This window comes from Marmota flaviventris, chromosome 17, assembly GCF_047511675.1.
Source record: "Marmota flaviventris isolate mMarFla1 chromosome 17, mMarFla1.hap1, whole genome shotgun sequence".
Lineage (NCBI taxonomy): Eukaryota > Metazoa > Chordata > Mammalia > Rodentia > Sciuridae > Marmota > Marmota flaviventris.
The window spans coordinates 32409893-32435559 of record NC_092514.1 but is presented as its reverse complement, the minus strand read 5'-3'; the positions used below and the strand labels follow the sequence as shown (position 1 = coordinate 32435559).

General features: G+C 48.1%; 1 protein-coding gene across 1 annotated transcript in view; it reads left to right on the top strand.

Moving 5' to 3' along the window:
* Rph3al (rabphilin 3A like (without C2 domains)) overlaps positions 1 to 25667 on the top strand; it is a 117983-nt gene that overhangs the window by 8159 nt on the left and 84157 nt on the right. Inside the window, 2 exon segments of the mRNA XM_027924456.3 lie at positions 22349 to 22461; positions 24603 to 24746. Coding sequence (XP_027780257.3) covers positions 22385 to 22461; positions 24603 to 24746 — 221 coding nt within the window. The 5' untranslated portion in view covers positions 22349 to 22384.

Sequence of the window (25667 nt, the reverse complement as noted above, 5' to 3'; positions counted from 1 at the left end):
TTCATATCCTGAGGCTTTGCCACTTACCCACTTAGCTATTCACCTCTCAGAGTCTCAGTCTGATGTCAAATAGAATTGTTAAAAAATATATCTCAAGCTGGGAGTGATGGCACACTCCTGTAATCCCAGCAGCTCGGGAGGCTGAGGCAGGAGGATCATGAGTTCAAAGCCAGCCTTCAAAATCAAGGCGCTAAGCAACTCCGTGAGACCCTGTCTCTAAATAAAATACAAAATAGGGCTGGGGATGCAGCTCAGTGGTTGAGTGCCTCCGAGTTAAAGCCCCAGTTACCCTTGCCCCCAAAATGTATCTCAGCCTGGCACAGTGGCACACCCCTTTAAGTCAAGCTCCTCCAGAGACTGAGGTAGGAGAATCACAAGTTCAAGACCAGACTGGGCAACTTAATGAGGCCCTTTCTCAAAAACTAGAAAGAGCTGGGAATATAGCTGAGTGGTAGGGTGCCTCTGGGTTCTATCCCTAGTACTGCTAAATAAATATATAAATAAATAAAATATATTTTAAAACAAAGCAAAAGGGATGAGGGGCGGTGGCGGGGGGGGGGGAACCCTCTCACGGGGTTGCTTTGGAAGATAAAAGGAGATGATTCTGTAAAGCATTTGGCACCAAGCTTTGTAGACGGTAAGTGCTCCTAAGTGATAGTGCTTCTAATTGATAATTAACAGGCACAACTTTCACTTCCCCCGGGATATTTTGTTTCTCCCTCATGGCCTACTCTTTGAGAGCCAGAGCCTACTGGAATCCCATCTATCCTTACCAGGCGGAGTTGGTGTGTGTGTTGGGGGGCAGGGTGTATCATGCTCCAAGAGGTGCCCCTTCTCAGTCTCGGGGACCCTGCTGCTGGCTGCCTGTCATTTCATAAGTGTTCATGTCGTCTCAAGCCCTGGACCCCTCCATTCATATCTCCTTGATCACTTCTCCCACCCACCATGTCTCCTGGGCTGCTGCTTCTGTCCCTCTCAGCCTGGCTACAAGTATGGATACCCCCATGGCAGCTTCTCTGAGGGTGAGCTCCAGGGAGGTTCGCTCTCCTGGTCAGAAGTCAGAGAGGCCAGAGAGTGATCAGGTGGACCGAGCTCTTCATGGTGGCTCTAGACACCTTGGGCTCCTGGCATCTTTGGAGATGTTTTTGGGGGTTGGACTTTGGTGTGACCCTGCCAGCAGACCTCCTGTCCCTCTCAGGAAGGCCACGGGGTCTTTCTCTAAACTGACTTCTCTTTCAGTGGATGCACTTTCTGTTCACCGACCCTTGGTACTGCCCAGAAAGGAGCCCCTCTGGTGGGCATTTCCCCAGTACAGTGGGGAAAATCAGGAAAAGTGCCCACATTAGAGGTTGGACACAGAATTGTGCGCCCCCACCCCCACCATTTTTTTTTTTTTTTTTGGTACTATGAATTGAACCCAGGGGCACTTAACCATTGAGTCACATCCCCAGCATTTTTTGTGGGAGTACCAGGGATTGAACTCAGGGACACTCAACCACTGAGCCACATCCCCAGCCCTATTTCATATTTTATTTAGAGACAGGGTCTCACTGAGTTGCTTAGTGCCTTGCTTTTGCTGAGGCTGGCTTTGGACTTGAGATCCTCCTGCCTCAGCCTCCTGAGTTGCCAGGATTATAGGCGTGTACCACCACAACCACTCCTCAGCCCTTTTTAAAAATTCTGTTTAGAGACAGAGTCTCGCTGAGTTGCTTAGGGCCTCCTTAAGTTGCTGAGGCTGGTTTTGGACTCACAATTCTCCATGTCAGCTGTCTAAGCCACTCAGATTACAGATGTGCACCACCACACCCAGCCAGAACTGTGCCTTCTTGTACAGTGGTCAGATCAGTGCCAGGGCTGGCCAGAAGCCAGGGGTAAATTCTGTGGAGCCACTGCTCCCTCCTGCCAGGGAAGCAGAAGTTCAGTGGTTAAGATCTTGGCAGGGAAGGGAGATACATTATTCTCTTTGAACTGACCTGCGAGGTTGTTGAGAGATTCAGATGAATTCATTCATGAGAAGCTCATAACTCAGACACTCAGCATTGAGGGAGGTTGCTGGCTGGTATCAGCATCATTGTCTTAGACCCTTCTCACAGGGTCCCAGGGTACTCCACTCCCTCCCCCACCTGCCTCCCACCTCCCACTGCTTTGGCTCCCTCAGAGGAGGTGAGGGGTTTAAATGTACATTTTGGAAGAGAGCAGGGTTTGGTTTTTCTTTGTTTGTTTTCTGTGGTGCTGGGGATTGAACCCAGGGCCTTGTGGATGCCAGGCAAGCACTCTACCAACTGAGCTATATCCCCAGCCTGAGAACAGTTAAAGAAATGACCTGATGATTCAGTCAGTGCAGCCACGTTAGTTTATACCTCCTACCTGTGCTTTCCTGAGTATCAGGAATTCCAAGGCCACCAGTGGTACTGACAGATGCTACTTACGATGATGGTGGTAATGGTGATAGTGATGACAACGACCATGACACCGATGGCCATCTGCCCTGAGAGTGCACACTAATACTGGTCCTGTATGGCTTGTGTCACCTGTACCACCTAGAGTTTCTCAACCTTAGTGCATTCACCTTTAGGTTGGGTGATTCTCTCTTACGGGACTGTTCTGTGCATTGTATGAGGAGTAGCCTCCCTGGCCCCTCCCCACTGGGTAGCAATCTGTGGCACCTCTCCCAATGTCTGTGGTCATTGCCAGATGTCTCTTTGGGGACAAAATCCCCCCCGATTCTGAACCCCTGATCTAATCCTTTCTTCCCAACCGTCCCAGCAGGCAGTTACCCATTGTACAGATGAGTCCAGATAAGGCTCAGAGACATGAAAGAAGCTGCCTAGGGTCACTCAGCAAATAATTCACAGAGTCAGAAGGTAAAACTCAGACTTGTAACCAGGACCCTGTATTTCCAGGGAATAGAAGACAATTCATCAGCCTCTTGGCAGAGCCACCTGGAGAATGTGCCCAGGCTGGAACCTGCTTGGTCAACCCAGGTATCCACTGTCAGAGTCCTTGGGAGCTCAGAAATACAGTGGCTGGTGCCTGTTTGCTGATTTGATTTGAACCTAAAGAGCTGAATATATTTCTGTGGAGACTCCACAGGCCCCAGATCTGGGCTGTGACAGAAGGTCCTCCACTTCTTCCTTTAGACATCCTGACATCTGTAGACACCTGGGGGGAGGAGGATCAAGCAGGGTATGTTTTTCTGAAAATGAGGCCTCTTCAGCTCACCGTCTGTTTTCTCCCACCAAAGTTGTATCTGAGATTATGGGTTGAATGTTCCAAATGCCCACCTATAATTTTACTTTTAAAATAATTTATTATGAAAAATCAAAAGCAGACACCAACGTTGAAAGCATTTTACTGCGAATACCTGCCTGCCCACTTAGATTCCGTCATGAATATTCTACTCGAGTTCCTTCGACACTCACAGTGTGTCCCTCTCCTGAATCCAGGTCAGCCTCTGCTCTGCCTTGTGGGTAGATGAGCACACCATAAATTCTCTAGGAGGAGAAATTGGTAATACAGAGTACAGCGTTACTCTGTATTGAGACAAAGATGATCCTCATTAACTGGGTTGATGGAAGAGATAAAAAAAAATCACGACTAGTTTAAAAGAGTTACTTTTAAAAGAGTAGAAACAGACTACTGAGTAGATTGAAAATAGTTTAAAATGTCACGCAGGACTGGGGGTGTAGCTCAGTGGTAGAACAGGTGCTTAGCATGTATGAGGGCCTGGGTTCAACCCACCACCCCCAACAAATGTCATCTAGGATTTAATTGATGCCATCTCGAAATACAGAAATAATATAAATGTATACTTTCAAACACTAAAAATACAAATTGCTTGACAAAATGAAGGCTGCATTTTGGCTATGAAATTCTAGATTACTGTCCTTGGTTTCCTGTTAGTGGAACCCCAACAGAAATAAGAAAAGACCTTGATAGGCCATTCCCACTCTTACCCCTTCCTCAGAGATTCCAGTTCCCTCCAGCCCAGATTCCATGGGTTAGGTAGGGGAGACCCACAGTCACATCTTGGCTTGCCCCCACCCCACTTTGCCCACCCTCCTTCTCAGGAGCTTCATGCAGGGAAGGGGGTTTCCCCTGCAGGTATCTTCCTAGGGGACAGATGACTTGGGCCTCTTGATATAGGCAATTCTGAACAACAGACACCTTTAATATAAAATTTTTTTTTAATCATGAGAATTTTTTAGGATTTTTAAAGCTTCTCATTTTGAAATAATTTCAGACTTGCAGAAAAATTTCAAAAACGCTACAGAGAATTCCTGTACACCCTCTACTCCGCTTCTCCTGTTATATTTAGTATCTTAACTCCTCATTTCTTTTCATGACCTTCACGGTTTTTTTTTTGCCAGGTGGGGGCATGTACTGGGGATTGAATCCAGAAGCATTTAACCACTGAGCCACCTCCCTGGCCCTATTTTGTACTTTATTTAGAGACAGGGTCTCACTGAGTTGCTTAGCACCTCGCTGTTGCTGAAGCTGGCTTTGAACTCGACATCCTCCTGCCTCAGCCTCCCGAGCTGCTGGGATTACAGGTGTGCAATACCATGCCCAGTTGACCTTCATATTTTTTAAGAGAACTGGTCAGTTATTTTGTAGAATGTCCCTTGATTTGAGTTTGTCTGATATTTTCTCACGACTCAGTTGAGGTTTGCATTTTGGAAGACTCCCTCAGAAGCGGTGCTGTGTCCTCAGCGGGTCAGATCAGAAGCCACGTGACATCCATGTGTTTTATCCCTGGGGGTCTCGGTCTCCATCACTTGGGTAAGGTGGTGACTGCCAGGTTCCTTCACTGGAAAGTTACTAGTCTTTTTCTTTGCAATTAATATATATCCTGGAGGAGATACCTTGAGACTCTGTGAATATCCTCCTTCTCCAACTTTGCCTATTAATTTCCACCTCCATCATTGAATAGAACCAGGGATTAAACCCAGGGGCGCTCAACCACGGAGCCACATCCCAGCTCTTCTTAGTTGTTATTTTTCGATAGGGTCTCTCTAAGTTGCTTAGCGCCTCTCTAAATTGCTGAGGCTGGCTTTGAACTCGCGATCCTCCAGCCTCAGCTTCCTGAGCCGCTGGGATTACAGGCCCTTCTACATTTACTAATTACAACTTTTCTCTAGGAGAGGACTGTCTCCTCGCCTCTATTTATTTATGTATCATAAAGACAAGATATTCGATCTTAGGGGTTATAATTCAATAGTATTATTATTTATTTTGTTCAGATTATTCAAGCCTTAGCCATGGCAGCTCATTATGCAATTTTTTTTTTTTTTTTTAATAAAAGCTTTCCACCATTATGGTACAAAGAACCCCTCGCCCTTCTCCTGGATTCTAGTGGTTCCTTGCACTTGACTGCAGTTGCTCTCTCTGCTCCTCCCTCCTCCCATCCCCTCCCCCTCCCTCCTCGGTCTCACGCAGTGTTTTCACAAATGCACCATCTGTTTGGTTTTTTGTTTGTTTGTTTTTTTATTTTTAAACAGGGTTAATTTGCAGTTAATCTGTGCCCAGACTATTGGGAGTCGACAGTAAAATGTCAGTGGCTAGCTCCTCCTGTCTCTGTTTAGGTCCCAGGTTTCTTCTTCATCTTGCCACAATTTTTTTTTTTTTTTTTTTAACAGCTTTAAGACACAGTTCACATGCTCTACACTTTACTCTTATTTAAAGTGGTCAATTTATTGTTTGTTTTTATTTTTGTTTTGGGGAGGTGGGTTCTTGCTGGGTTGCCCAGGCTGGCCTTGAACTCCCTCAGCCTCCCAAATAGCTGGGATTATAGGTGAGTACCACTAGGCCCAGCTCTCATTGTTTTGTGTGGTTTTTTTTTTTTTTTTGTTGTTGTTGTTGTTTTGTTTTGGGTACTGGGGATGGAACCCTAGGAGCACTGGAGCACTTAACCACAGAACCCCATCCCCAGCATTTTACATGTTATTTAGAGACAGGGTCTCGCCAAATTGCTTAGGGCCTCACTAAATTGCTGAGGCTGGCTTTGAACTCATGATCCCCCTGTCTCAGCCTCTGGAGCCGCTGGGATTACAGGTGTGTGCCACTGTGCCCGGATCTCATGGGTTTTTTATATATGTTCATAGATAGGTATCAGCATCACCAGTTTTAGAACATTTTCATTCCCACAAAAAGAACCCTATATTTTCAGCTGTCATTCTTCATTCACCCCAATAAACCTTGGGCAACCATTAGTCTACTTTCTGTCTATAAATTTGTCTATTCTGGTCATTTCATGTAAGTGGAATCATATAATATGGTCTTTCGTGACTGGTTTCTTTTATCATGCTCTTGAGGTGCATTGTGTTGTAGCATGAATGAATATTTCCTTTCATAGCCAAATAATATTCCTTGTGTGGTGACCCCACATTTTGTTAATCCCTTCACCTGTTGATGGATATTTGGATTATTTCCACCTTTTGGCTGAACGTTACGCTGCTGTAAACATTTGCACAGAAGTTTTTGTTCAAATACCTGTTTCCAAGAATTGTTTTTTGTTTTTTCCAGTTCTGGGGATTGAACCCAGGGGTGCTCTACCACGGAGCTACATCCCCAGTCTATTATTATTATTATTATTATTTTGAGACAAGGTCTCAGTGAGTTGCTGAGGCTGGCCTCAAACTTGCAATACTCCTGCCTCAGCCTCCCACGTTGCTGGGATTACAGGCGTGTACCACTGTGTTCGGTTCTGTTTTCAGTTCTTTGGGGTATATACCTAGGAGTAGAATTGTTGTGTCATAATTCTAAGTTTCACTTTTCGAGAAACTTCCAAGTCATTTCCCACAGTGGCGTCACCATTTTACATTCCCATCAACAATGCACAAAGGGTCCATTCCCTCCACCTCCTGGCTAACACGTTACCCTTCATTTCTTTGATTAAAGCCATCCTTGCAGATGTGAAATAGTGTCTCATTGTGGCTCTGATTCTATTTCCCTGACAGCTAACAATGTTGATTTGGGGTTTCTTATATCTATCTTCTGTTGAAATCCCTTGTCCAGTTTTTAATTGTCATGTTGTTGTGACATAGGAGTTATTTATATATTGCCAATTTGGCAAGGAAGGTGGAGCCTGGTGATGGTCAATAACTTCCAGGTGAGGACCATGGGCTTCATTTAAAATCTAAGCAGATTGGAGCCTTTGGAGGCGGAGTAGGCAGGATCTGAGCAGGGGAGGCTGAGGCAGAGGAACCCTTAGGATCACAGGGTGACTCAGCTCTGGTGAGTACCTGGCTCAGATGGTGGGAAGGGTGGGGAGCAGGGGCTGCCTTTTAAAAAGACCCCAGGCCTTCTCAGAGACCACTCCCTTTGTGCCACTCTGCATTGTGGGCCTGGGGTGGGGAGGGACACAGGGTCAGCAGCACTGGCTGCAGGCCTCCAATCCCAGCTGTGGCCTGCCCTGGGCAGCCACGTCAGCCCACCTTCTCTGTAACACCTTCCAGGTTTCTCTGAACCAGGTAACCCGGAGACTTCTCAGAACTCCTGCTTGGCCAGCTCCTGCCCATCTCAGTTTCTGGGAACTCCTGGCACCCTCCCTAGGGCTGGCTGCGTGGTAAATGCTGGAGAAGATCCCCTGGTTCATTACTTTTCTTAGGCAGTACTTGCTGCAGAAAGACTGGGGGCAGAAGAAGGTGAGAGAAAGCACCTCGTCTCAGACCAGCAAAGTGAAGTCAAAGGAGGCCCCAGGTGCCAGCCCTGTGGGTATTGAGCAAGTGCTTGTGCCTCTCAAGGATTGCTTTCTTCAATGACCATCATGTCACCCCCTTGGGCTTGTGATGGTTTGGCAGGAGGCCGCACCTGGTGCCTCCGGCTGCTTTCTTCCTAATTGGTTTGTCCAGGGCTGGCTGACTGTGTGCACATGTGCAGGGTGGTTTTAATGTGTCGGCTCCTCTTAAGCCTTGAAAGCTCCTGGCAAGTTGCCATGGGTTCTGTTTGGCCCTTCCCCTGCTCACCTGCTCTGTACCAAGCCCTGGTCTGGGGTGATCCCCTCTGACTCTCTGCTGGCCCCCACCATCACCTCGGCAGCGGTTGTTGGTGATGGCATCCCCACTTATTTGGGGTCTGAACCTCTGCCAGGGGCTCAGGGAGTGTGTAGCTAATAGACAGCTGGTTCCCAGGCAGTGCGGTGCTTGACCTTGGAGTTGGAACAGAGAACCGTCTGTTTGTGTTTCCATGAATGAGAGGGGACAGCTGGCCCGCAGACAGCAGGCTCAGTCAGTTGGGGGTTGCGTTGGCTGCTGACTTTAAGCAAACAGTGAGGGCCAGGGGCTTAGGCGGAAGGAGGATGGAAAAGAAGAAGCTGGCAGGGCCCCAGGAGAGCCACCTGAGAGCTGGTGCCTGGGCTGGGCTGGGCTGTGCAGAGGCCACTGGGGGAGGTGGCAGTGAGGAAAGCTGCTCCCCAGATCTAGAGTCTGCACTGTCAGCAAACCTGAGGATTGGGTCTACCTGGCAGGTAAGGAAGTGTGGGTCTGTTTTTTTTTTTTTTTTTCTAGAAGTCTCTGCTTCTTGGAGAGGTTTCTCTTGGGCTCCTTCAATAAGCAATACCCAGGTGTTAGCTAAAATCAGATTTCCTTTACAAAAATTTGGTTTGCCTGGGACTTTCCAGACCCACATAGAGCACACAAATGAAAGCAGGTTGTATTTTTTTGCATTAAGAGACAAACACAATTATCATGGCCCTCGCTGCCTGTCCCAAGCCAGGTGCTTACCAGCCCCTGGAAGGATTTGGGTATTTTCTGAGTGAAGACTTGCTTACCCAGATGACTTGATATTATTCCCATAACTGTATAGCTTAAGTTCTAATTCCATTTCCTGTTCTTTCTTTCTTTTTTTTTTCTTCTTTTGGTGCTATGGATCCTTCTTTAACATTCTGGTGAAATAGTGGCTTAAAATGCAAAATAAGATTCAGAGGAAACCAATTATATTGACTTTATTAGAATAGTTAAGAAAGCATGTGATATTATAATCCATGTGCTTCTTTGTTGATGTGTTAAACAAACAGCCTTGCAGTGGGTCTAACTCTTTTAATTTTTAATTCAGTGGTAAGTATAAATATTTTAAGGTATCTGCTACTCTTTAGTGTGATAGGAAAAAATCTGTGATGTTATTGATGACCAGGACACAGGGACTGACAATATTACTGCGATGTTTCCTACACTCGTAACTAAAGGAAATAGAAATTTTCAGTTGCAGGTTAATAAAAATCAAGATATATTTTTTCCCATCTAAGTTCATGGATCCCCTGTTAAAAACCCCCAAGACAAGCAATAACCAGAGGAGGTTGTTTTCCTGAATTTTCTCTTTGTATAAACCATGATATCTCTCTGTCCCAGAATTTAGACACCTCTCTGGATTTTCAGGGGGTGCATATTAGACTAATTTAATCATCTGTCTGTGGCACTTGGTATCCACCCACCCTCTAGATGGAGTTCTGGGTCCTGTTATCCCATGTTATGGGTTTAAATGTGTCCCCCAAGCTGGACATGATGGCTCATGCCTGTACCAGCTACTCTGGAGGCTGAGGTAAGAGGATCACAAGTTCAAGGCCAGCCTGGGTAACTTTGTGAGACTCTGTCTCAAAATAAAAAGGGCTGGGAATGTAGCTCAGGGGTTTAATCCCCAGTACCACCACCAAAAAAGAAAAGAAAAGAAAAGAAAAAAGTGTCTCTCCTGAAGAATATGTTGAAGTTCCAACTCCTAGTACCTTCAAAGAATATGTCCTTTGGAAATAGAATCACTGCAGGTGTAATCAGGTAAGACGAGATCATTCTGGAGTAGGATGGGCCCTTAATCCAATATGACAAATGTCCTTTAAAGAGGAGAGACAAAGGTGAGGCCACCTGAAGACAGACACAGGGACGCGAAGACCTTGGGAAGATGAAGACAGGCTTGTGGGGTGGGGGGACTCCAGCCACAGGCCACGCACAAAGTGCCAAGGTTTTGCCTTCAAACAACCGGCGCTGACAGACAGGCTCGGCACACATCCTTCCCCGATTCTTCAGACAGAGCTTGGCCCTGCGGATACCTTGATGAAGACTTCTAGGTTCCAAATCAGGCGCGGTGGCACACGCCTGTAATCCCAGCGACTCGGAAGCCTGAGGCAGGAGTCAGTCTCAGTGATTTAGTGAGACCCTGTCTCAAAATTAAATACATAAATAAATAAACGAAGGGGTAGGGATGTAGCTTATTGGTAATGTGCCCTTGGATTCAATCCCCAGTATTTATAATAATAATAATAATAATAATAATAATAATAATAATAAAAAGGCTTCTAGGTTCTAGAACTGCGTAAGCCACAAAGCACAGAGTACTGTAAGAGACAGCCCTAGGGGGGACACACCATGGGGAAGGGAGTGCCACTTTGGGGAGGAGCTGGGGCTTCCCTCCTCCCTGGGCCTGTGCAGGGTGATCGGCCACCAGAGTCTGGTTACTCTGGAGTCCCTGCCTTGACTGGGGAGTTGTACCTGCCCTGTGTCAGACCTTTCAGAAATGACAAATGCTAGCTGCGCCTCTGGGAGCGCGTGGGCAGAGCCTGCAGCTCGAGGGAGTGGGGAAGGAGGAGGATATTTTGCATCTCATTTCAGGTGGAGGTTTTGCATAGCATCAGCTTGGGAAGGAGAAAATGGTTTCTAGATAAAGAGACAGGAAGGAATTTGGGGCCTATTGGAATAGGCACCTTAGGCTATTAAAGGGTCCCAAAGATTTACTTTCCTGGTTAAAAACAAACAAACAAACAAAAAACTGCCCCACAGCGTTAAGTGAGATCTCCTGTGTGTGGACCATGGGAGTCTTGAGGGGGTACAAAGAAAAACAGTGTGTACTCTGCTCCCCAAGCGGTGAGACTGAGTGGCTGGGGCCAGGGGCCTGGTCTCAGCAGTGCCCAGTGAGTGATTGAATGTTGCAGTGAACCCAAAATTTGCTCTTTTTTTGCCCTGCTGAGGACAATAGGAGACTCTTAGATCTGTGACCGAGTCAGGATGAACCAGTGGCGTGGGTCATGGGGTGTCCAGGATGGACCATGGCCAAGAGGGGCAGCAGCAGTCTGAACTGTGGCTTGGGGGCTTCAAGGGCCCACCTAAGCGGAGGAATCTGAGCAGGAGCTATGAAGATAGGTAGGGCACCCTTGTTTGTTTAACTATTACTGAATCATCCTTTGAAGATGATTCAAGAAATAAATCCTTTCATAATCCCAACTCCTACTCTGCCCCGTGGACGCCGCCTTTTCTGTGGTTGGAATGTGGCCGTGATCTTGAGCCATCCCTGTGTCGACTGATTCCACTTCTTGCACCTGATCTTGCTGTGCACCCTCTCCCAGGTCATTTGTTGGTTTTGACATTGCCCGTGACATTGTGTCTGGATATACGCCATTGTTGGCCATTTCTCAAGACCTGGAGTCCCTTCTGGAGATCCCATGGTCTTAGTGGGTATAAACTGCCTTGCAGGGTGGGCCAGAGGCAGGGAGGCAGGACCCATTCAGAGGACGGGTCTGTGTGTGGCCGGGAGGAAGATGGAGATGGAGGTTGGACTTGAGATTCCAGGTGGAGGAGACTGGGCTTATTCCATGGGCCACAGTGGACTCTCGAGTGTTTATATCAGTTCCATGAAGATGTCCCAGATACTTGTCATGTTCTGGGCACCGTGCTAGCCTAGGGACATCTAGACACCTCCCCAGAACCATGGTCTTTATAGGGTTAGCAGAGGCAAAGACCCATAAAGATACAGGCAGAATGAGATGCTGAGGAGTCGGGAGTGGAGTCAATTCAAATGGGGCTCAAGTAAGGAGGAGCTAGAGAGTATTCAGAGCAGGTGGTGCTGGGCATCTGCCCAGAGACAGTAGGAAGAAAAGGAGTTCTACACAAGAGGACACAGGGACAGGGCTGAGCACCTGGGACATGTCCAGGTCGCAGTGGCTGGAGCCTGAGTTTTGTGCTGGGATGTGGTGGCAGGTGAGATTGGAAGGCTATTTGGGCCAAGTCATAGACAGACTCAAGTACAGCTTGGGTTTCTTCCCTAAGGTAGTGGGGAGCCATTGAAGGTTTTTGAGCAAAGGAATCACGCAGTCTAACCCAGGTAGTAAGGAGAATTTCTCTGGCTGCACAGGAAGTGGGAATAAGGGTAAGCCCTAAAGATCAATTAGGAAACTTTTCCCACATCTGGGGCAAGAGAAGAGCAGAACTGGAGAGGAGAGGAGGAGGAGGGGAGAGCCACCCCGAGGAGGCAGATCTGGCAGGATGTATAATGACAAGGCAGAGTTTTGGGACATTTGTCAGGCACTGGCTTCCCCGGGGCTCCTGTCTCATCTTCTGGATTTACTCGGGCCCTGCCTTATGCATAATGAGCCCAAGATGCTTCCAAGTGAGTGGTCCCTTCAGGTTTCAGGCAGGCCTCGGAGGCTTCCTATCTGAATCTTTCATCCTCCCAGCAGGGCTGACAGATGGGGGAAATGTGGACGTCTGGGCTCACCTTATCTCGCTGCTATCATCCTGTTTCCCCGTATCATAGTAACAGAGCAGATGTCAGGGCCTGTTGCTAAGGGTTCCCTGGAATATTAATACCTGGGTGTAGAACAGAGGGCTTTCACACGGGGCCTTTGAGGGCTTTGGAAGCACCAGCTTGGTGGCAAGTATTGGCTTTTCTTTCTTTCCTTCCTTCTTTCCCACCCTCCTCTTCTCCCCTGTCACCAGGGTCTGTGCACAGCGAGCTGTCTTGGGATGGCAGACTTGGCAGTAGCAAATATGCAGCCGCTCTCCCTCCCACACCAGGGCAGACGTGACTAATGGATCACAGCATCCTCTCCCGGGGAGGCTGAGATGCCTGTGCCATGCAGCTGTGTGTGTGTGGTGGGGGGGCGGGGGTTGCAGGGCAGATGAAGCCAGAGGCTACCTGCTCATGCCCCAGCCCCTTCCCTGTGCCCTCTTCTCCTCCCCTGGCACGTGGTGGGGTTGGAGTGGGTTTTGCGGTCCTCTCCTCTTTGCCCCGTAGCCAGGCTTCTGGTCTTTTCACTGCCAAGTAGAAAATTAACTCGGAATAGTTCCGGAAGGGCTTTTAGCTGGATATTGAAGCCAGAGTGGGGGTTTTATTTGCCAGATGTCATTTGTTGTATATTGCCATGATAATGCTGTGGTGGCCCTAAGTGCTTGCTCTCTCCCCGTGGCTGTTAGAAACCAGGGTTTCTGCACTTGCTGGTGGCCTGTGTTTGCCCTTACATGTCAGTGTCCCCTCATAGGCACACGGTTTCCTTCCAGCCGTCCCCTGCCTGCTTCTTTCTTGCTTTTCTCCCTGGGTCGTTTCTTACACAGAGATGGTCTGTCCTGGGAACCCACACCCTCTCACGCCTGGGCTCAGGGATGTGTTTCTCTGGGGGTCTTTCATGGAGTCACACATGTGACTTCATCAAGGCAGACTTTTGGCTAAGCAAATGCTCTGGTTCCAAGTGGTTGGGTCCACTGACCGCTGTCACTGCTGCTGGCACCCTACAGCTCCATGCAAGCTGGCTCATTTGGGCCACAACCTGGGGAGTCCCTGGGCTCAGTCATATCCACCAAAGCGCCCCTGAAATGAAATCAAGGAGGTGAGAACAGCAGGGTCAAAGGAGGGGAGATGGGAGTGGTAGGAGCTACCTTGTCCCTGGCCCATCCCCAGATGCAGGCAGAGGCTCCCCCAGCGTGCATCCTGCTTCTCTCGGGGCAGGTTGTTTTGCCCTCTGAGCGTCTGCTTCAAAGTCTGGTGTGTGCCAGAGGCAGCTGCAGATGGGTCATATTTTCATATTCTGTAATAGCTATTTCAAGTTGGGAAGGTTGGGGGCTGAACAGCAGTTTTCCCGGGGTAATGACTATTTGTGCTGCTCTGAGCGTCACAGAAATGTGCTCTCACAGTGTCCTCACCAGGACCCCATGGGGAGGTCTTCACCCCATTTTTTTTTCTTTTGGTGTTGGGGATTGAACTCAGGGACGCTCTACCACTGAACGACATCCCCAGCCCTTTTACTTTTTTACTTGGAGACGGGTTCTTGCCAAGTTGGCCAGGCTGGCCTTGAACTTGTGATCCTCCTGCCTCAGCCAGCCCCTGCTCCTGTGTAGTGGAGAATATTCTGCTGGCCAGCAGTTACCTGACCTGCCTAGACCACTTGGTCAGCACTCAGAGTGCTAAATCCAGTGCTGGCTTTCTCGACTGTGAGCCTGTGAACTCTGTTAGGGAGGTAGAGACCTTCTTTTAAGTGGATACGAATGTTTGCAAAGAAGAGGCTTTTTTTATTTTTATTTTTTTATTTTTTTGAGTAAGCGATTAGCGGACGGTACATGTTATTAAAACCAGCTAATAGGAGATCCACAGATAGCTTCTTCTATCTCTGAGTTCTGAGTTCAGAAATACAAAATCCACATTAGGCCAACAGGGCACAGCTGCCTCCAGCCGATTTTTCATGATGGCCAATTCTAGATGCACTTTGGAGAGAGCAGGCAGGAGGCCTGCCTGCAGCTGACAGCTTGGAGTGGCTCTGAACATTACTGTAGAAAAGCTGACTCAAAAGTACGTTTCCAAAAAATGCACATTTCCTTTCCCTTTTGGGAATGTATCCTAAGGAAGTCATCAGAGCTGGGCACTAGGATTTATCTCCCAGGATATCCATTTTAGTGTTGAATATATTGAGCAAAATTGGAAATCATTTCTGTGTCCCCAAACTGGCCTCTGTTTCCCTCTAAGCCAATTCCCTGTCCCCCTCCCTCCCTCTCTTTCTGCCCCCCTCCCCACTCTCCGCAATTGGGGGGTTCACTTTCCTGCTTTTCTAGCCACCTTCTGTAAGTCCCTGTTTTGTGGCCTCAGAAATTAATTTTTGTCCAGTTAATTATTGCCACGAATACAGTGCAGGTTTAATACATATAATATTGTTCTTTGGAAATTTGGAGGAAAATGGTAAAATATATCCAGAATACTAAAGTATAATTGCAAATCGTATTTTTGAAGAATTTTCATAATGTGGGAGAGTACCATGTAGTACAAAATAGTAAATAATGTAAGTGGTAAGGACCTGATTTTATTTAAAATCTGCACTTGGGGCTGGGGTTGTGGCTCAGTGGTAGGGCGCTCGCCTTGCACGTGCGAGACCCTGGGTTCGATCCTCAGCACCACATAAAAAAATAAATAAGTGAAATAAAGGTGTTGTGTCCAACTACAACTAAAAAATAAATATTTAAAAAATAAATCTGCACTTACATACCTAGGAAAAATTGGAAGGTGTACCCTTAAGATGTTAAAAGTCATCCTGGGGGGTAGTGATGAGTGAAGTTGGGGAGTTTTTCTTTATAATATCCTACAGTGCCCAGGCGACAGCCGAGTGAGGTTGCATAATGACAGCTGCTGAGTCGGGGTCAGTCCCTCTGATTGCAGCATCTGCCTATGGTGAACTAATACCCAGGGCCACAAGCTTTTGACTTGAGGGGCAGAAGTGAATCTCCCTTTAAGAATGTGTTCAGTTTTTACAAACCTGATTCCAAAAGTTGCCCCAAAACTTATGAACTTGTATCCCCTAAAAATTTTCTCAGGGAGTTGTCACAGACCACTCCTGTTCCCTATCCCCCATCCTGCAGCCCCCTCAGCCTCTGCATGGCAGACTGTCTGAGCATCTGTCTGTCTGGCAGCCTGGGCAGCTGGGTGCAGCTCTGCTCAGCTCGTCTCCCCCTCCCCCGCAGAGGTCAAGATGGCACCAGGACGCTGCAGCTTCCTGGTACAGGAAGGGTTGGTGGGCACAGCAGCCCCTGGCGGATAATCAGCTCAGCTGTCAGACAGACCGCCACCGCCCTGCGGCTGACTACCCCATAGGGAATCCCCAGGAACAAACTGCCTGAGTCAACAAGTCACAGAGCGTGCCAGAGTCCCTTCTGTTCTTTGCTTTGTCTCCTCTGTTTCCTGAATTCCTCCTTGTCTGGTAAGGGCCTGTGCCTGTGCTGGGCCCCGGGGATGCTGAGAGGGGGAGGATGCAGGGCTTCCAGGGAGTCCACAGCCTCATGGGGAGAGGAGATGGGGTCAGAAGCAGGACCTGGGGCTGGTTGTGACAGGAGTGCCCTGCCCAGAAACAGCCTTAACTCACGTTCCTCATCCAACACGTGCACACACCCCAGTCCTCTGGCCTCTTCCTGTTGCAGCTGGGAGAACCTCAGAGATCCTCGGTGCCATCTCTCTCTGGTTTACAGAGGAAGTGACCAGAGCTCCACTTGGCCAGTGTTGGTCCACCAGCCCTACCTCTCTTCCCCTCCAAGCCCGTTCCTTCCCTCTCTCTCCCTAATTGGTGGGTTCACCTTCTGGCTTTTTTTTTTTCTTTTCAGTTATACATGACATAGAATGTACTTTGACATACTCTGCATCCATGAAGTATAACTTCCCATTCTTGTGGTTGTACATGATATGGAGTTACAGTGGTCATATATGAACACAGGAAAGTTATGTCCGATTCATCCTACTGTCTTTTCCATTCCCCCATCCCTTCCCCCCTTCTTTCCTGTCCAATCTGGTGAACCACCCCCTATCTCCCCACCTATTGTGAATCAATATCTGCATATCAGAACATTCTGCCTTTGGTGTTTTGGGATTAGCTTATTTCACTTAGCATATTACCCTCCAGTTCCATCCATTTACTGGCAGATGCCCTAACTGCATTCTTCTTCGCGGCCGAAGAAGAATGGTATATATACACATTGGTATATATACCACATTTCTTTATCCATACTATCTGTTGAAGGCACCTAGGTTGGTTCCATAGCTTGGCTATTGTGAATTGCACCTCCCTGCTTTTTCAAAAATTTATATATGACAGTGGAATGTATTACAATTCTTATTACACATGTATAGCACAATTTTTCATATCTCTGGCTATATACATGGTATATTCACACCAATTTGTGTCTTCATACATGTACTTTGGATAGTAATGATCATCATATTCCACCATCATTAATAACCCCATGCCCCCTCCCTTCCCCTCCAACCCCTCTGCCCTGCCTATTCCTCTCATGCTCCCACTCCCTATCCCACTATGTATCAGCCTCCTTATATCAAAGAAAACATTCAGCATTTGGTTTTTTGGGATTGGCTAACTTCACTTAGCATTATCTTCTCTAACTCCATCCATTTACCTGCAAATGCCATGATTTTATTCTCTTTTATTGCTGAGTAATATTCCATTGTGTATATATGCCACATTTTTTTATTCATTCATCTATTGAAGGGCATCCAGGCTGGTTCCACAATTTAGCTATTGTGAATTGTGCTGCTATAAACATTGATGTGGCTGTGTCCCTATGGTATGATGTTCTTAAGTCCTTTGGGTTTAGACCAAGGAGTGGGATAGCTGGGTCAAATGGTGGTTCCATTCCCAGTTTTCCAAGGAATCTCCATACTGCTTTTCATATTGGCTGCACCAATTTGCAGTCCCACCAGCACCTCCCTGCTTTTTAAACCACCTTCTATAAGCCCCAGTTTGGTTCCCTCGTAAGTTAATGTTTGTCTAGTTAACTGCCATTATCACAAGGGTATGGTGCCTATTTATCGCATATAATATGGTTCTGTGGAACTCTGGAGGACCCAACTCTTAGGGTGTGGGTTGCCCCTCTTGTTCGAGACCACCCTTGAGGAGGCACAGAGCTCAGGAATGTGTGTGTGTGTGGCGGGGAGAAGGTGAGCACATCATTTGGCAGAGAAGCCCCTGGTGAAGAAGTCTGGGAGCCAGGGACAAGGGTCCATATGTGAGGTCCTCATCTGCTGCCAAGTCAGGGACCTGGCAACTCAGGCTGAAGAGGTTTGGAGAACCTACGCTGGTTGTTGGCAGATTCCAAAAATGTTCCTCTTGGAATTCTTCGTCCTCTCCCCGATCTGTCCTGAGGTTACTCTGTGCGGGTAAAGGACACTTGTGTCTTCCCAGATGCCAGCCAGTCTGGGGTGGACACTGTGGTCCCAGAGCTGGGACTTGAATGCTCCTATGTTCTCTTTTCTGACCTTTGCTCAGAGCCAACCCTGGGGACATGCTCAGCCACAGACTTGCATCTGAGATGAACCTTCCCAGCCAGCACCATGGAACTTAGCCCCAAAGGCGACATATTTCCACTTCCCTTGAATTCTCCATGGCATGTCACTCTGGACTTGTCTCTCCTGAAGCTCCACCAGTGACAGGTGTGGTGGGTGGGAGGAGCTTGTTGTTGTGTGGACCCTCCTGTCCCTGCCTCCTTGTGCAGCTCAGCAGGGTGGGGACCGGGTGCCGTGCCTTTTCAGCCTGTCCCCTCAGCTCCCTCGAGTACCACGGGGGAAACAGAGGCCCCAGGAAGGTAACTGACTTGTCCCTGGGCTTCTAGCAAGTTTGCACAAAAGCCAGACATGCACAGGTCTCTTTCCTGCCACCTCTCGCCCTGCCATGAAGCCCTCCCCACCCCTGGGTTTGCTGCAGAAGGTGACAACATGATGCAGAGAAAGTGGCTCTAGTCTGAGGGCCGTGGACCAGCATAGCTAGCTGCGCCTTTCCTCAGCCTCTCTACCTCTCTCTCTCTCTCTTCTCATCCGTCAAAGAATAATGATTAGATTTCGGAAGAACAGAGCAGAATGGCCTGTGACTGGCTGAAGATGGATGGATTGTTTTGGCTAAAGTTAATTTTTTTAAAGGGATACACCCCCAGTGGATCAAAGCACAGCTAAATGGCACCTTGAGGTGTCCCTTACCAGTGATCCCCAAACTCTGGCCCCAAAGTGACCCAAAGGGGACAAGAAGTTCATCCCCTAGAGATCTATGTAGGGGTGATTTTGGGGGGGCCGTGAAGAGCATCTACCACCCATATTGGGGGCCTCCATCTTCTGGGTGCTTTCATTCTTCATCAAGGTGATGAAGGTTTCGGCATCAGGACTTGGGGTTCTTTTGTCATCCCCCCTCCCTGCACTTCATGGTCTTTTAGTTCAGAAGGTTCTGCAAGATGGGATCTTCCTGTAGGGGAACCCTGAGGTTCCCTGGACTGTCACTGCCCTGTTACTCCCCAGTTTCTACAGGGTAGAGCAGAGAGTGGTCACCCCCACCCTTACTGTGCCCAACCCCAGGGGGAATGAGCTGGAAGGCTCAGGATTTGCTGTCCTGAGCGCAGTGGCCCGGGAGGTAGCGCCCCCTGCAGGTTGGACAGGAGCTGTACTGCTCCTTCCATTTCTTGAAACTCCCAGAATATTAAAAAAAGAAAAGAAAAGAAACAGGGGTATGGAGCTGTAGTACGTTTTAAATGTTTGCTTTGATTAGAGTAATGCATTTCACACCCACACAGCAGTGTGACTCTGCTATTCACGAGATAACAAATTAAAAACAAAAACAAAACCCCTTCTGAAATCCACAGTGCTTCAAAGGCTGAGGCTGGGGCACAGGTTGAAAGCTATTGGAGGAATGTTGTTTTTTGAGCCTGTGGTTTCCTGACTTGTATGTTACCATCTTTTGAGAGAAGGGCCGGGGTGATATCTGGGGAGGCTCTTGGTGTCTGGCCAGCCCCTGGGTCTGCCCCTGGAGACCTGCCTGTAGGGTCTCCACACGTGGCTCACAGTGTAATGTCAGGTCCAACCTGCAAAAGCAGGTGCCCAAATGTGCCTGTGGGACTGAGACCAGATTGGTAAGGTCCTGGGCTTGGCTCCTGCAGGGGCCAGTCAGCTGTGTTCCGCACACTGCCCCCTGCTGGTCGTCACAGAAATGGGGTGACATTGGTCTGGAAGCAGTTCTCTAAGCACAGTCCAGCAAGGGGTCCATGAAGTCAAAACTACTTTCCTTATCATCATAAGACTCTTGGTCATTTTCTTAAAAATGTACAGAAAATGAAAAGTTCGTACATGTGGTTTTAGATGCCACACTGGAGCTAATCTTTAAGAAAATTGATGTCTGTGGAGTGTTGGTGGCGTATCAGAGAAAAATATCCACAATTATCTGGAAAAGCTATTAAAATCCTCCTCCTTCTTCCACCTGTCTTGCACACCTGTGACACTCTGAATAGACTTTAACAAAACAGCATATCACCAAAGGTTGAATGAAAAAGCAGATAAGAACATCCACTTGTCCTTTGTTAAACTACAAATTATATAGATTTGTAAAAATACAAAACAATGCCATTCATCTCAATAATTGTTTGTTTTGAAAACAGTTATTTTTATAAACCATATAATAACCTAGTGGGTTTATTATTTTTAATGAATTAACAATAATTTTTAAATTTCTGTTTTAATTTTTATATTTCATACCAATAAATATAACCCTGATAGTTTGGAGTCCTCAAAAAATCTTGTAACATTTATCCGGGCATGGTGGCACACATCTGTAATCCCAGCTACTTGGGAGGGAAGGTTGCAAGGTCAAGGTCAGCCTGGGCGGCTTAGCAAGACCCTGTCTCAAAATAAAAAAAATTTTAAAAACAGGGTTGACAATATAGCTCAGTGGTAGAGTAAGGTCCTGAATTCAGTCACCATTGCCACAAACAACAACAAAAAAAAACATCAAATGGGTGGTGATTCATATCCCACAAAGTTCATGCTTTTTTTGGGGGGGAGGATGGGAACTACTCCTTCAGCTTGTGTCAGCCACTAATCTACTTTCAGTCTCCATAGATCAGCTTAATCTGGATATTTCCTATAAATGGGATCATATGATATGTGGTATTTTTACCCTTAGCATCATGTTTCCAAGGTTCAGGCATATAATAGCAGGTATCAGAACATCGTTCCTTTTTTATGGCCAAAGAATCTTTATCATATGCCTATAGCACATCTTATTTCTCCAACAATTGATGAGCATTTTAATTGTTTCTACTTTGGGGCTATTATGAATAATGTAGCTATGAACAGTCCTGTGCTGGTTTTTGTGTGAAAATAGGCTTTCGTGCTCTTGGGTATATACCTAGGAGTGGAGTTTCTTGATTATAAGTCTGTGTTTAACATTTTGAGGAAATAACAAACAAAGGTCCAATCTCAGTGGGTTTTTAAAAAAATATTTATTTAGGGCTGGGGATGTGGCTCAAGTGGTAACGCGCTCGCCTGGCATGTGCAGGGCGCTGGGTTCGATCCTCAGCACCACATAAAAAACAATAAAAATAAAGATGTTGTGTCCACTGAAAACTGAAAAATAAATATTAAAAATTCTCTCTCTCTCTTCTCTCTATCTTTAAAAAATTTTATTTATTTTTTAGTTATATTTGGACACAATATCTTTATTTTTACGTGGTGCTGAGGATCAAACTCAGGCCCCTTGCACATGCTAGGTGAGTGCTCTACCGCTGAGCCACAACTCCAGCCCCAACCTCAGTGTTTTTTGGGGACTGAGGATTGAATCGAGGGGCACTCTACCACTGAGCTACATTTCTGCATTTGTAGCCTTTCTTCTTTCTTTTTTTTTTATTTTGCTAAGTTGCTGGGGCCTTGCTGAGTTGCCCAGGCTAGCCTAGAACTTGCAGTCTTCCTGTCTCAGCCTCCCAAGTTGCTGGGATCATAGGTGTGCGCCACCACACCTGGCCCACCTCAGTATTTCTAAAAAGCTGAGTTTTGGAACCACTCACTGGCCTAGATTAAATCAGAACAGGGCGGTGAGGGTGACTCTCCTTGCTCGCTCTAGCCCAAGCTCATCTCTTTCTCTCTCCACACATACACACCTTTCCTTCAATATGCGCGAGCAGCATTCTCATAATAGATCCTTAAAGAGGTGGCCCCATCCTTGGTGGCCGAGCTAGACTGTGTTAAACCACCAGGTTTTGCCGGAGCAGGATTCTGGGCCAGTCCTGGTGGACAGTGCCTGGTGGAGGTCCTTGCTGCTGCTGTCCCCTCCCTGCCCTCTCCCCTGCTCTGGAGAATGCTGTGGTCTTCCGTGTGATCCCCTGGGGAACATGAGTCATGGATGCCCGGGGCTGCCATTCTGGATCCCCCAGGTTTGGGAACAGGGGAGAGTTTTCCCCAGCTATCTGGCCTCCTGGTTGGACCCTCTTGGAGGGGATGTACTCGGGCGGGGGGGGGGGGTGCTGGAAGGTCAAGGTTGGATTGCCCTCTGGATCTTGCCAACTGAGTTGAAAATTACCAAGGCTGCACCTCTTCTTTTTCTGAACTTCCCCTCTGATGTCCTGCGAGTCTTGTCTGCTCTGGTCACTTAGCCACATGATCCACCCAGTCACCCACCCAGGATTCTGGAGCTCTGAGGGAGCTGTGTTTTGCTGGAGGAATAAGAAGCCATCAGTGGGAACGGTATATGGGGACAGGCTGGAAGTGCCAAGTGTCCCGTGCTTGAGTGCAGAGGGGTTCTGTTGGCCATCCACATCCCAGCCACATCTCTTGTCTTCTCCTTTTTCTCATCTAGATGTGACTCCCCGTGCCTGTCCGGGTGCCCTGAGCCATGGCTGACACCATCTTCGGCAGTGGGAATGATCAGTGGGTTTGCCCTAACGATCGGCAGCTTGCCCTGCGAGCCAAGTGAGTACTTCCAAGGCCACACCAGGTTGTCCCTTCCCTCTCCCTCCCTGCTGCCTTCCTTCCTTTGGGAAGATTCCTTCCCAGGGAGTTGAAGCAAAGCCTGGAGGGAAGTGCCCGTCAAATGCACGCTGTCTGGCCCCTGGGCTGGGCGCTTCACTCATTTAGTCATTTACCCACCAGGTGGAATGTGTTCCCATTTCTCAGATGAGGAAAGTGATGCCCATGTGATTTAACATTAAGTTAACATTTAAGTTAATGAACATCAAGTTAATGAAGTTAACATTTAATGTTATCATTTAAGTTAATGAACATTTAGTTAATGAAGTTAACATTTAATGTTATCATTTAAGTTAACATTGGGTTAAATGCCCATGTCATTTAACATGTGCTTGGGCGGACTGGGACCCACATCTGGTCCAGCTGACTCTCATGCCTGTGTGTGATCACAACAGGCCACAGAGGACCCAACCACCTCATTTTTTTCCCTTTCTCCTGTCACTGAGGCTTGAGTCTGAAAGTCCCTTGAGGCAGAGCCTTGGTCTCTGGATGCCCACTTCAGAGTCCAGTGCCTGGCATGGTCACACCGTACAGGTCAAGGCCCTCTCCAGGAATGAAGAGCTGTCTCTCAGGCTGAGACCCAGTCGGGCTCTTTCTCAGGTCTCTCCCATGCTCTTAGCAGGGTTCTCTACCTCCTGGCTTTGGTCTGAGCCCTGGGGAATCGTGACTTTCCCTTTAACCCAGGTGTCCCCCCAGCTCTGGCTGGCCCCAGCTACTTCCATCCAATGTCCCTCTGGACTAGGGGGTGTGGCTCTCGGATGCATCTCCAGTCTTCCCATCCCTCTTTGCCCCTCTGAGGGGTGGGGGGTCCCTGGCGTCTGGTAAAGTTCTAGAGTGTCCTTGACTCCGTCAAACTCTGCCAATTATGGGAGCCAGTATTTCCCAAAAGGGACCAAGTTTGAGAAATTTGCAATTAGATGTTATGAGCCTTCGGGGGGGACAGAGCTGAAACTTCAAAGGGAAATAGGAAAATTAATCTGAAACGCCCAGGAAGAGTGGTGTCATGCATGATTTGCGGGAATTTTTGCCCCACAGTTAATTTGTCCGGTTCACTGGGATGGCTTGGCTCCCCTTAGCTGCCTCCGCCTCTCCCCTGCAGGGAGAATGACCAGGGACGCAGGGTGGACCCCTGTCCTTCAATGCCAGGCAGACGACAGGCCCTTCCTGGGAGGGCAAGGAGTCTGGAGAGAGCTCTGACAGAGCCAGATGTGCCCTGCTCACCCCTCCAGGGTCCCTGTCCTTCTCTCTGACTGCAGCTCTTGCTCAGTGGCAGAGAATCTTCCAGAAAAGCAAATGCTGTGTCTCTTCCCCAGGGTGTGCTTCCAGTAGGGCCTGGCAGTGTCCAGGAGAGTAGTGCAAATCAGGGATTTGCAGAGTGGGGAGCTGTGCCCCATGGGACCCTCCAAGCAAGCCCAAGGCCTCTGCAGTGCAGGCCTTCCTGCCGGTCCTCTGGCACTATCCACCACTGGTTGTATAGCAGTGAACAAGACCAACATGGTCCTTTGTCTTAAAGCAAAGACAGGGAGGTGAGCTTTGTGCAAACACTTACCCATGTGCTACAGCTGTTTTCACAGTGATCATTGGCAGTGGGGGCATGTGATAGGGATGCTAACATAGTCTGGGGGTCAGGAGAGACTTCCTTTGAGTGTGGTGCTTTTGTTGAGACTCAGAGGAGGAGTAAATGTTAGATGGAGATATAAGGGAAGCTTTAGGCAGAAGGAACAACATATGTAAAGGCCCTGAGGTGGAAAGAACATGGCATGTAAGTGTGCTGACAGGAGGCTGGTGTGGTTTGAATGTAGAGAGTAAAAAGGAGGATGGATGGGTGAGCCAGGACCAGATGGGGGCAGGGTCTGGCTTTCTACAAACTCCCATTCTGGAGGGGGAGACAGCAGGTGCCACGTTGCCTCATAATAGTACTGCAGCGATAGGCACATACCCATGCCTTATAGGAGCTCTCATGTGGCACCTCTAAACACGTGGCCCCTGGACTGTCCCCAGGTCATTCTGCAGCTCTGTGGATGTGGTAAGGGTGCTGGAGTTTGCACCAGGCCTCACGGTCGGTGCCCTTGTTCTCTCCCAAGGCTGCAGACGGGCTGGTCTGTGCACACCTACCAGACCGAGAAACAGAGGAGGAGCCAGAGCCTCAGCCCGGCAGAGGTGGAGGCCATCCTGCAGGTCATCCAGAGGGCCGAGCGGCTGGACGTCATGGAGCAGCAGAGAATCGGGTAAGGACTGGCGAGCCAGGCAGCAGTGAGCCTGGTGGGAGAAAGACAAGGCTGTTGGTGTGAGCCATGGGTGGGGAGGCTGGAAAGCTTGGTCCTGGTGTTCTGTGGCCCGACTGGGCATGGTCAGGAGGCCCCCCGCTCCTCTGCCAGACACCCCTGGAGTATAGGCAAGAACCTAGCTCCTCAAAGCCCCAGGATGCCTCTCTGTAAGCTGGGATGGCAACTGACATACAGGCCCAGGTCACAGCGCATGAATGAGCCTGGTGAGCCCTGTCAGGGGCTGGTGGGCTCCACACACCTTGCCCGTCAGCCACAGCTCAGCCGCGGGACAGATTCAAGCCCTGGCTGAACCTGAACAACTCCACCCAAGGCCTCCAGCTCGTTCTCAGCTGCTTTAATATCCAGAGCAGACCACAGTTCAGTTGTCCAATGTTTTTTGTGGTGTCTTTTTTATTTAATTATAAAAGCATTTTCTAAAAAATCTAAAAAAATACAGAAAAGTCTAAGCAGAAAACAAATGACACTGCATTGCATGAGGCAGGAATCCATTTCATTCTGGTCTCTTTTTTTCCCTGTGGTCATTCTTGGTTTTTTTGAAAAGGAGGATGGATGGGTGGATGGGTGAGCCAGGACCATGGCGGGGGGTGGTTACCAGGAATGGAACTCAGGGGCACTCAACCACTGAGCCACATCCCCAGCCCTTTTTTGTATTTTATTTAGAGACAGGGTCTCGCTGAGTTGCTTAGTGCCTTGCTAAGTTGCTGAGGCTGGCTTTGAACTCGCGATCCTCCTGCTCTTGAGCTGCTGGGATTACAGGTGTGACCTACTGAGGCCTGGAAAAATCAGACATTATAGAAATGTAGTTTGGGAGATAGAGGTACTATTGTAAAGATGACTGCTGTATGCAGTTTCTTGGATGTG